Source organism: Rhyacophila brunnea, unplaced genomic scaffold (genome assembly GCF_057557595.1).
Source record: "Rhyacophila brunnea isolate RB1 unplaced genomic scaffold, BYU_Rbru_1.0 scaffold_4, whole genome shotgun sequence".
Lineage (NCBI taxonomy): Eukaryota > Metazoa > Arthropoda > Insecta > Trichoptera > Rhyacophilidae > Rhyacophila > Rhyacophila brunnea.
In genome coordinates this window covers 47,397,255-47,410,416 of record NW_028233068.1, presented here as the reverse complement: position 1 = coordinate 47,410,416, position 13,162 = coordinate 47,397,255, and the positions used below count along the sequence as shown (strand labels likewise).

Genomic DNA, 13,162 nt, shown 5'->3' with positions numbered 1-13,162 from the left:
ATCAAATAGTACATACTCTACTGCCATCATGCAATTTTGATTATCATGGTAATTTGCAAAGGATTGTTGGTTCGCTATTAAAGTAACATAAAATTATCTGTACATAAGAATGTACCCTACATACGGCGAACAAATTTAATATCCAAGTCCTTTCAAACTTTAAATTGTATGAAACTCGTCCCAGTTCAGTAACTCCCAACTTATAGCAGCAAACCTCGAGAGTACTCCATTTCATAATTTTATTATCAACAACCATAAATTCTGAAATTTTCCATTTCGTTTTGACAATCAGGGACGGAGTAGGTAAAGAAGTGCTTCAATAATCGATCCATTCATTATAAAAAGTAAACATGAATAGTCTGTCAGTATATTAGAAAAAAAATGCTATACGTACACACAAAAACTACAGTTTGCTATGCTTTACGTATGTAGGTACCTTAAATTTAATTTACAATACTAACATTCATGAATTTCGAAGAAGAGCATGCAAAAAATATGTAAAGAAAAGCAAACACAATGGGGATTCGATTTACTTAATTCGATATGAGTTCAACAAGTGTGTGCACAGTGTTGTACATACAAAGCAGGGCGTACAAAGAAACCCCAGGTAAAAAAACTTGCACATCACCTGCTCTGCAATTTGTGACGATATATAGAATTGTATTGAAAAAAATATTTGTACGGTAGGCAGGCAGAGCAAATAGTGCATGACATCGTGTTTGACAGGTTCGGAAAGGTCGTACAATTTGGAATCGTATTACCAATTTTAAATGAGGGAGTAATGCCCCACTACAATATTCACGTAAAAAATATTTATTAACTACTTAAATTCCATCCACATGAAAGCTAGAGCCCAGACCATGAGATTACGATCAGGTTTAGATATTAAAAAGCACTTTTAAAACGATAGGATCAGTCTGGCCACTATATGGAAGACGATCAGGTGCTACATCACACCCGTATACTGGTATAGGAGTCGAAACTTGGACGCTAAAGAAACGGATAGTAAGAATACTATAAAGTATAAAGCTTCCGAGATGTGGTTACTATCAAGCGCAGCTGATGCAAAAGCTGTATACTTCGGTCATATTTTCCGCAATGGGAAGTACGATTTAATCTAGCTCATAATGCAGGGAAATATAGAGGGCAGCATGCGCGAAAGTAGAAGGTGGTAAAAGGCGGTACCATATTGTTTTTATCCAAAGTGAGGTACGCCATCAGACTATTATCGACCGAAACTAAACGTTATTTTGATATTTCATTCGAAAGATATATTTTAAAGTTTTAAACCTTAATAATTTTAAACAATAACCGAACGTTTTGAAATTATTGAGCTCTTTATAATGAGAATCGGTAAGAATGTGAATAAGATATCCTACGTAGGAGGTTATAGTAAGAACGTTCCAATGCCTTTAATTTTACCGGATGTAGGTACCAGGGAGGAACACTAAATTAATAGGAACTGGCTTATTCTACTGGGTGTAATTGTGTGGTATTATACTTAACAGGCTACGGATCTCGAGTGTGGAAAAATATGGGATAAACTTAAAACATATTCATTATAATATGTATTACACCCATACAAGTATTTCACGCAAATGTAACGCGCATTCAGTATTTGAGGACAGTCGGCGCGTTTAGTCTTATTTGTGTTTTATGGGCCTGACCATCATAAAGTTAGTACCCTGTTTATAAAAATTGGCGATGACTTACATTTTTATGCTTTAATCTGTTGTGTGGCAGGTAAGTGTGCCAAAGCACTGCAATTTTAATAACTGAAGCATGGTTTCCCAAACTATGGGTCGCGACCCACCAGTGGGTCGCGAGCGAATATTGAGTGGGCCCTCGCCACTGTATACATGAATTAAAAAAAAATAGGAAGTGATAAATTTGATATTTCATTCAGCTATTTATAATTCCTAAAAAATTAAATTAACTTAAGTTACGGAAAATATTGTGATAAAATAATAATAATTTGATGTTTTGTGATGATGTTTTGGGGATGAGATGATAAAGTTTGATTCGTTGCGTTGGATTAAATTTGTAACCCATTTCAAGACGACTTACCAACTAGTATGTCAATAAAAGCAAGTGAAGAACTCATTGATTTATCAGAAGATACGTCACTGAAAAATAGTTTTAATCGCAAACAGTAAACGAAATTCTGGCTCTCAGTTGCTGATAATTATCCTTGCCTGTTCGATGAAGCTATGAAAGTCCTCCTCCTCCTTACTACCTCATATCTATGTGAGGTCGGATTTTCGGCTATGGTTAACATTAAAACTAAATACCGAAATAAATTGGATATATCAAACTCACTGCGATTAAAAGTAACTTAAGTTGAAGTTGATGAACTGTAATGAAGAAAAATAAGAAACAAATACATCCTTCCCATTGAAATAACTTTGTAAAAAAACCTTGCCGGTGTAGGTATTTAAGTAATTTTTTTTTTTAAATTTAAGTTGTGTTTCTTATTTCAACAGTCTTTCATTCATATTGGTAACACTTATAAAAAACATTTTTTTTATTTCAATTAGAACAAATAAGACAGCATTAAGTAGTTCCACGACTCGCCACTAGGGAATCTGAGCATTACCAATATCTATGCCCTCTTTTCTCTAAGACAGCTAAGAGGTGGGTACCAAGATTAGAAATTTTTGTTAGATGGGTCGGAGCCCAGTCAACTTTGGGAACCACTGAACTGAAGCATTGCCAATATTCAATTTGCCAACGAACCTATATATATGTACCTATATATACATACACACTCAATTAGTGGATACACAAAGTGTGTAGGATAGAATTATCATTATGGCAAACCAAAATTCCGATAATCAAAGTTATCGGCAGCACGAAGTATGCCCCTCTCTTCGCCTGTTATTTTGTAATCAATAAATATTCATCCTTATCAAAATAATGATTAAGTATATGAAAGTACGGCCGATAGTCTCTTTCTTTATAATAAATAACACTATATACCCGCCTTATTACGCGGTTTGGTTGTAACATCTAAAATAAATATGTGGTTATAATACATGCCAATATGTATCATTCATAAGATGACAATTTATAAGTCGAAAAGTAAAAGTGCAATACGTGAGGGGACTTGCATGAAATTGATAATAAATTAATTATCGACGACAATACTTAATTGATTTCAAACGATAATTTACTGTAAATATAGTATTTTAATAATAACACACGAAACAGTGCACGAATACTCTTAAACGCAGCTGCTTGGAAGATCGCTCACAAAATAACGTAACCCATTCATTCCCGAATATCATATTTTAGTAGTGACAGTAGTATGACAATCTCTATATATATAAAAATCTCGTGTCACGATGTTTGTGGTCGAACTCCTCCGAAATGGCTCGACCGATTTTTATGATTTTTTTTTTTTTGTATATTTATTAGGTATGAGAATAGGTCAACAAGTATATTTCATACCGCTAGGTGATTAGGGTATCTCTATCCAGAAAAATTTTCCTTTATTTTTTTGACAATTTTTTTTTGTATTTTTTTTATTATCTGGCATAAAAAAAATACCTATAACCCCAAATTTTCACCCTCCTACCGCCACCCTCCCATTTTTTAATCGCGATTTAATTATTTTTGTATGAACAATTTTAACCGTCGTTCGTATTTCAAACAGAACAAAATTATTTATGTTGTTGAATGACAGATGGCGCTACGTCCGAGAAGAATTTAAGAGAAGCGTCGCGTCATTTTGACATTTCATTCGGCATACCACAACGCAGTGCGTGCAAAATATGTACGATTTATTTTATTTATCTATTTTTATGTGCGTGTATTACAGTGCACAATGCCAGCAAGACGCAAGGGGGGCCATTTGGGCCGTCGAACGAATAAAGCAACAAACATGCGAAATAGTAGAGCAGAAAGAACAGACGAACAAATCCAACAAGATAACAAAAACGTGCGTGTAAGCATGTCGCAATTGGGTGCATCTCAATCACAAGAGGCACGAGCTGAACGAAATCAACAACGACAATTGGAACGGAGCCAAGCGCGCCGGTTCGTAGTTAACACACGCAGAGCAAATGACCGACAACGCCAACAAGTACATCGAACATTTACATCCGCTTTGTTCCTTCGTCTCGCATTCGAGTACGAGCCAGATATTGAATATTCCGCTCATCCGAAAGTGTTGATTGGTGCTATGGACAAAGAATGTCCCCATTGTCATGCGCTCAAATTCAAACATGAGTCAGCCAGGATGTGTTGCGCATCAGGAAAAGTGCAACTACCAGAAATTGAGATACCACCAGAACCATTGAACGGCTTGCTCATCAGCACGATTCCAGATTCAAACCTGTTCCTGAAGTCCATTCGCACATTCAATTCGTGCTTCCAAATGACTTCGTCCGGAGCAACAGAAATAGTTCACAATACTGCGGCAAATGGTCAACAATTCCATTCTACGTTCAAAATCAAAGGCCAAGTATACCACAAAGTAGGCTCATTGCTGCCAATGCCAAACGAACCACATACATTTTTACAAATCTACTTCATGGGCGCGGCGGTAAGGACATCAATCATGTGGATGCACGTTGCGGCTACAATAGCCTCAATTCGCCTAATGCCAGGTGCATCGTCGGCGAACTGGACGCCCTGTTGAATGAGCACAATGAATTATTGAAATTCTTCAAAGCACACATGCACGAATTGCAAAGTGACAATCACGCTATTGTCATCAATCCTGATAAAACACCAGCTGGAGAGCACGTACGTCGATTCAATGCGACTGTTGTTGACGACATTGCTGGAATCATGGTTGGCGACCGCACATCGACGGGAGAAATCGTGATTCGAAGAAGAAACAATAATCTGGAGTTCATCGCTCACACACACCGTTCATAGGATGCTCTCCAATATCCGCTAATTTTCTGGAAGGGACAAGACGGATATTGCATAAACATTAAACAACGAGATCCTGTCACAGGTAATTCATTCATTATGAACATCATTACTCATTTTGAATTGAGAAAATGAATGGTTGATGTTTTTTTGTTTTTATCGGCGGTCATCGTCTACAGCGCTCTACTCCTCTTTCTGTCATAGATCCCATCCCCACACACTTACGATACATTCGTTATTTTTTATTTAACAACCAAAATATTCACTAGAAATAATTTATATGGCAGAACAACGTTTGCCGGGTCAGCTAGTAATATAATATTATGCTGATTAAAGATGTCGCGCTATTTTGGGAAAGTTATTTAACCTATACATTAAGCAGTGTGCGAGGAGTGGAGGTAGGCTATTAAGATTAGACATAAATAGTGGTTTAGTTAGTTTTTTTTTAAATTTAGAAGCCCTGCCTGTACCGATATAAAATATTCTTATACGTATCTATAAAATATATAATATGATGTATGGTGTAATGCATGGGGGGGGCTGACAGGGCTCTAGCCTGGGGGCCCAGGGTCAGGAGGGGCCCGGCGAGGCGAGTCAACCAGTTAAGTGAAATAAACACACATCACAAATTTGCTTTAATAGTAGAAAAAGTCGCCTGCGGCGCTATTTTTATTTTAAATTATGTATCAATACTCGACAACTCCATAATTTAACTGGATGTACCTATTAAAATATACAAAAAAATCACTTAATATATACATTAATTAACCGCGTACACCATTTGGAAAACGCTACTGTAGAGCGTCACACTGCCTTTATCCTAAGCGATAGGTAGGGGGGCCGGCTTCAGGATACGGGGGCCATGGTGTAATGACCGTAATGGATCATTTTAGATATTTTATAGATAAACGAATATGTTTTGACTATTATATACTATGGCTTGGATTAGGCAGGGTTTAATTGAGTCTTAAAAAACTAACAAACACTACACATTGTAGTTTCAGTTCGATAAAAACAAATACGTTTGAAGGACAAAGTTTAGTACGCACTGTTTGTGTCGGATCTTAAAAGCCTACATCCACGATTCGCCACTGACATTAAAAGTATGATGATATTTGATATGTAAAAATACAGTACAACGTAAGGAGTAGTACTATACAATATCCAAGCAGTCAGTATAGTAGAGACGTGAAAATACGAATGCTCAGGTACCTAACTAAATTTGGCATAAAACAAAAAATAAAACTTTATAACTATTATGTTCATCTTATTTGAAGCTAGTCCTGGTTATGAGACAGCCAGAAGCCGGTTCCGCCTAATCCCCGAAAGATGGTCAATTTAATTCAGTGGATGTCAGTAAGCACATTACCATGAGGCATCTGTGTGTTTGGGATTTCGTTTTAAAATATTTTATTGGTACGGTGCGTAACGTAGATTGAATGCCTATTTCATTGGTGAGCTAAAAACCACCCCTAAAACATTTATTATTTTTCAGATCAAACTAAGGAAACAAAAACAGATTTTTATTTTTTCTTTTCAAATTTGCAATTTTCAGGACTCACTCGGCAGGACTATTTACTTCTTTCTTTTTTTCAGACAAAAGAATCAAATTATGTGAAGTTTTAGTCATGTAAATTATATTGGAGCGCGCGAAAACCGGTTAAAACTTCGTCGGGCAGAAATATTTCATTACGCACAGCTAATAACGATAATATAAAGATAAAGTAAAAGAAACATTCGTAAATGGGTTCGTAGTCAAACTTGAGTAGGTACGTTCCAACATTGCCAAAATACACCGACAATTATTATGCAAGTAAATACGTGAAAAAACTTACTCGAAGGATTGCAAGCAACCTTGAAAATGAAAATTTAACCGGCGATTGACGGGTTGAATGCAAACGAAGTCGACAACGACCAAGTATCTAGGTATTCGAAAAATGCAGTTGAGACTTCATAAAACGGATATTAACCGAAATGACGATAATTGATAAAGTAGCATGTGTACAAACTGCAGGCGCGTGTACATCTGCATACAGAAGATACGACAAGGCGCTAATCAAAAGCGAATAAATTAATTTTAATTATTAATGTCGGAATTCTGATCGACGAAAAGGTCTATTGCTATATAAATAAATTACGCTACCTACAAAGTAGTACACATAAATAAGTCAGTCATTGAATGAGACATGCGTACTATTATTTACAGTATTTACACAGTCGTTAACGTAACATAATAATAAAAAAAACTGACATGTCAATGCGTCTCAAAAAGGTAGGTATTGAATTTAGACAATCGCTTTCTACTCATCTCAATGTATTTTTAAACGACAATAAAAATTCAGCCAACATTGCAAAACTACAACTCGAACTTATTAAATTATGATTTACAGGTGCAAGATAGTGTGTACCATCGTCATGGCCCCCACAAGGGTGAGGGGGCTGACAGGGCTCTAGCCTGGGGGCCCGGACATAGAAGGGGCCCGGCGTGGCAGGTCGACCAGGTAAGTGAGATTAATACACAACACAAATTACTCTAATATGGTTGTGCGTTGCAATTTAATTTGATATGATGATTAATATTTTTTAATTTAAATTATAATTTCCGTGTATAATTTAGGAAACACTACTTTGGAGCATCACACCGCCCTTAACCTCAGCGATAGGCAGGTGGGCCCGCTTCAGGATGTGGGGGCCATGACTATCGTGGTCAATCATAAGGATAAACTGGCCCTTCAAAAAGCTTGTGCACCACTGTCAAAAGTAATTCAAATATCGTAGAATTTGACAAAAAAGCTTAGAGTTAAATTAAACGTATCTTTAATCATTAGTGGGTAAAGTATTCAATCGAGATCTAGAAAGCCATAAAGCATAGGCACAATGCAACTTGGCTTGAATAGCCATATTGTATATAATAGCCATAAGGTAGGTAATTTATGTAAAAACTCATGAAACAAATAAATTCATACAATTTATTCGCAGACCCTTCAATTCAAAGTTTTGTGGGTATATAAATATTGGCAGAGAACTTGCATAACCAGTTTTTAATTAAGTACACAACTAGTCCAATTAGTGTGGTGCACGTTATCTAAAACGGAAACAGATCAATCAGAAAACACATGTTTCATATTTCCGAAGACACCGGCTTATCTGGGAGGGTGCATTGTACATGTATGTGCGAACGATACAAATACACTACATTATTATCCTCCTCAACAATGTTGAAGATGTGTCGTCGCCTTTGAGAATGATTGCAGAGCTTCTGCAGATTTTATTATGAACCTAAAAATGTAGAAAGATCACGTTATATAAAACAATTAGGTACGAATATATACCTATCAACTTATCTCCTACGAGGAAAACAAAAAAAAATCAAGTACCTAGACATAAATCACATTGAGAGTCTAAAACTCTAAACATATGTAGGCTCTGTTGGCAGATTAGTAGAATTTGGGTGGAGCCCGTGGAATTATCCCGTAGATTTAAAGTCGCCAAGATTCGACTACTTATAGGTACAGGTGCTAATGTTGTCGATTACTCTGTACCTATAAAGCGCACTCAATCTGAAACTATTATCGACAAAATATAGACGTAATAAAATCGTAATATAAGTCGCCTGCGGCGCAATATTGTTTAGTCAGTTTAGTGCATGTCTATTTATTATAATATAATGCTTGCGCGATATTATAATATATTTATATAATTTAAGTTTTTAATTTTTCAAATATAGGAGATTTTATAATGAAAGTAATTAATATCTGCCCTTGGCGAATTTCAAATATTGTACTGCGGCTTCCACGGTGAAAACAATGCTGACCTCTGCTGTCGATATTGATGACCACTCTAATCACGTCTTCGAAAAAATGCTTACAACTTACCATACCAACCCAATCGCTGACCGGTAGAAAAAATGGGTGTTTTTGTAAATGGCTGGCTAAGCAACAATAACCAATCCTGTTTTTCTTCTTGATAGGTACCTACTACCTTATAAGGAAAGTAATTTGAAGGATGGGGACACATTATGAAGATCTAAAAAGAAACTCACCTCGCTCTCCGTCAGATCAATGAGACTAGACTTCTCCTCGCGCAAGTTCTCCGAGCTGCGCTTCTCGTCTTCTCCATCACCTTCGTCCTTGAACACTTTGACCTCATCCGCTGATCCAAGGTCATCCCCACCACTGCCGCCTCCGCCCCCACTACCGGTCGAGCCAGCGGGACCCCCCGTTCCCCCGGGACCTCCCCCTGCTCCACCCGGAGCGTGCGGCATGCCGCTGACACCTTGCACTCACTCACGCACCCGCCATTGCTATTCTTTACTCCTGTCTCTGACAAAGACTTCACTTTTGCATCATAACGGATAATAGTCTCCACGTTTGTTTTTTCAACTACACTCGATGAAACACTTCCACAAAGTTGAAATAAATTCCAATGATGGTTCGAGTTCCAATTGGGCAAAAATCTGCACCACGTGGTTCAAGAATTATCAATTTTCTAGAACAGTAGTCCTTCAGGAATATTACATTGAATTTATAGTGCAATGTTTAGATATCACCCGCGATGTAAGTTTAATATAAAATTAAGAAACTGCAGATTCAGTTAACGTATAATGAGATCAATTAAAATTCGTCATGGGATTTATTTTGCAAGATTAAATTTTAAAATGGATTTAAAGCTTGACTAGAAGAGTCTCAAATTCACGACAAAAGACGAAAATTTAAACACAATTATTTCACATGTTATCGAAAAATTTGTAGATATTATTGATGCTGATAATTTGGTGGCACAAAAATCTTCTTATGAGTAAATTCTCATACACTGTTTTAATCTCCTTCCACGATTTATTATCTTTCTTCTGTCGTTCATCCTCATCTGACAACAATGGCACCACACACTTCTTTAATTAAATTATATATTACTGTTGATCTTTGTCACTTCCGGTTTACTCTTTGATTACTAATAAGCTACCTATTTAAATTATTACAAAGATTCTTTATACTTATTTTGGTCAATGGTTGTATAGTTTAAATTAATTCAGTCGCTATTTACACATTCTGAAACAGTAGAGAGAAAACATTGAAATAAATGGATATTAAAGATTTGCCTAAAAAAGACCCACAGTTTGAACCATACTCAATATACCTACACTATTTATAGTTTCTGTGTTTATAAAAATGTAATGTTTTGAGAACACTTAATTGATAAAAGAAGTACTTACTTATGTATTCTAATTTTTCCTTGTGCTTCTGGAATTCTAAAAATGTTTCAATTTGAAAATTATATGAAAAAAATATAATAAATACAAAACATGAGGACATTGTTCACTGCATTGTGAGTATTGTGATATGTGGTTGTGGCTAACGAAGGCGTGCACAATAAGTTCGGCATATTCTAGAATACATAGGTACATTACATTACTAATAAATAATTTTGTAGTACGTATTTAAAGGTGTTACTGGTTTCTGTTATTTCATTCGGATGTTATAACAAACCAATTCGCATTATTAACAATGTATTACAATTATTAGGTTTAGCAAACTCTCGTAGGTACTTAAATTATTTTACGAGTTTTGTAAACATTAAATAATCACTTAGTATTGGGTCTTCGCCACTGATGTAGGGGCGGTCCGGATCCATACATGCGCGCCTGGAGCAGGTACATAACTCGATTGTGCATAACATAATACTACATAATACGACAATCTACTGACACATGATTGACATTTACATATCGGTTTGATGTAATTTGACCAAACCGCATGTAAGATGATAGTTTTTTTTTTTAAATCAACAAAATCAAAATCAAACAAAATCTGACTATAAATTAATAATGTTTTATAAAATCAATGTAATATGAGTTGGCGTGCAGTCAACGAATTAAAAATCAATAAATATGACATTCGATCATAAGGATGTAATATCGAAAGTGTATTGAAAACATGATCTGATTTTTAAAGACATTTTTAGTACTTACTTATTATGCAGTTAGTAGGCAAGTGTCAAAGTAAAATATTGACATTTCGTTCACACACTAACCTGAATTCTATAATAAATACCTGAGTAACTCTTGACCGATTTTTTAACTAAGTAGGTAAGTACCTATCTAACATAAACTTTACTGTTGCAGGAAGTCAGATCCTAACCCGGGTTGTCACAATCCTAGCGATGGTGATGAATAAGCAACATAAATAATATACCTATATTCACGGCTTTCTTTTCATAATTTAAATATGCACCTACCTGATAAAAAGGACTAGGTATATTATAATATAGCAAACAGAGTCTATTGTAAACTAATAATAATTCTATTAGGTATTATAATTACTACTAGGTAGTAAAATATGTAGACTTTCTAATTCAAAAAACACGGGGTTTTTTTAATTCAAGGTTTTACATTCGGCATAAAATGGATGTCACTATATTATATTACTATTATTAGTCTAGAGGTAATGTGGTAAAATTTCCCTAAACATAGGTAGGTAGTTAAAGGTAGACAATATTAAAAGGCTTAACCCAAAACAATTAATCGCGGTTTCAATTAAGGTAGATAAATATTCGATAAAGGTAATACAGATTATGTATGTTTTTGTAATAGTTTTGTATAGCGGTATCACCTCATGCATTATTCGTGTCACATTGTGGTAGGTACTCTTGTCACTTTTGTCAATACACAATTTGTGACCCCATAGTTTCGTAATACATATTAATAATAACCAGATATTTTATGCATCTCAATTCAGTATCATAACTGACACGACTTACGTCACGACGTGACATGTATTGACGTAACATCGAAAGAAAGTGTAGGTCGTATCAAACGATCCTTGTCCGCAAGTTTATTTTCTGAAAAATAAACCGTAAAATACCTATCGGTCAAAATAGTGCAACGGCAAAGTAAGACATTGCTCACTGAGACAATCTATCTAGGTATTTTACAAAAACTACAAAGTACACATTGATATGGGTAAACGTGTGTATGCTTACCTGTTTATTTCAAAGAAAAAAACGAATAAACTACCTAATGCTATATTTATAAATTCTGGCGATCATTATTGTTAATGGTTTTATAAGCCAACGTTAATGTCTTAACGGACTTTTAGGACAATGCATTGTTAGCCTTAATTACTGATACTTTCACTAGTTTGGTTTTATTTTAAAATAAATAGAATTTGCTGGCCGAAAACGTCGAGAAAGGAAGAAGATAAAACACGGCCATAACCCAAATAAAGAACAATATTTAATTAAATTTATTTACTTAAAACACATTGTGGACATTATAGAACACTATTTAAAGACGTTCACGATAATATTCAAAGAATAGTGAGGTCAATGAGGAACATAATAACGATGGCGAGCAAGAAGATCCTGGGTATATTATGAAATTATAAACAACGTCCATTTTTAACGATTCTAACGAGTAACAACACTAACTAATTTCACCGTCGAGTAAAAAATACTGATAAGTGACTGATAGTGATAAGACTGATAAGTGATAAGTAACCAAAGAAATTTGATTGAATGTATAGCTACTGCATTCATCCTGATTAGTATTATCAAAGGCATGTATTCCACATATTGAGAGAAGAAACAACCTGATTTCATAGATAATAATATATCAGGGATACTTAAATCACAATCGACCAGCGACACACGATCATAATTCACAACTGCAGTGAGCAAACCCCTGTATAACCCATCTGTAACCTCTGCCAGGTTAACAACACTGGGCACCGATTTTATTACGTATAAGTATATTAAATCAATTTGAATCGAAAGAATTGATATGTTGAATATCGATATGAGTAATTAGGTACCTACATACCTAAGGTACGAATTGGCTAATCCCTGATAAAAAGAAGTTTTTCTATCAATTAGTACGTACGTGAATACTTTATGTCATGCTACAATATTATTTATTTATATTTACAGTCCATTTCCGATACGAAACAAACCAAAGACGTCTGAGTAGGATTTCATAACAAAGAAAAAGAAATGCGCGTTTCGGTCTCCTGCGCTGCCAGCCTGCCTCAAGAATGCGCCTCCATCTTTGATTCGTCCTCTCCTCGTAGCATTGCATTATTTTATTTTTATTTGACCAGAAGGGTTTCTCGCATTGCATTTTGAACCGGGATTTCGAGGAGTGTAAGATTCTGTTGGCACATACACATACGCTTCTCACAGCGAATTCTCGATATTAGATATTACATATTTTAGGTAGTTGTACCTACCTAGGCGATGGCAAAACTGTTTTCTTAGATAAAGGGGTTTAAAAATATGTCAATTAACA

The 13,162-nt window shown here is 35.4% G+C and overlaps 1 protein-coding gene across 1 annotated transcript in view; it reads right to left on the bottom strand.

Moving 5' to 3' along the window:
* pan (transcription factor pangolin) overlaps positions 1-13,162 on the bottom strand; it is a 377,320-nt gene that overhangs the window by 351,542 nt on the left and 12,616 nt on the right. Inside the window, exon 2 of the mRNA XM_085953736.1 lies at positions 8,924-9,929. Within this exon, the coding sequence (XP_085809862.1) occupies positions 8,924-9,145 (222 nt within the window). The 5' untranslated portion in view covers positions 9,146-9,929. The remainder of the gene's footprint in view (positions 1-8,923; positions 9,930-13,162) is intronic.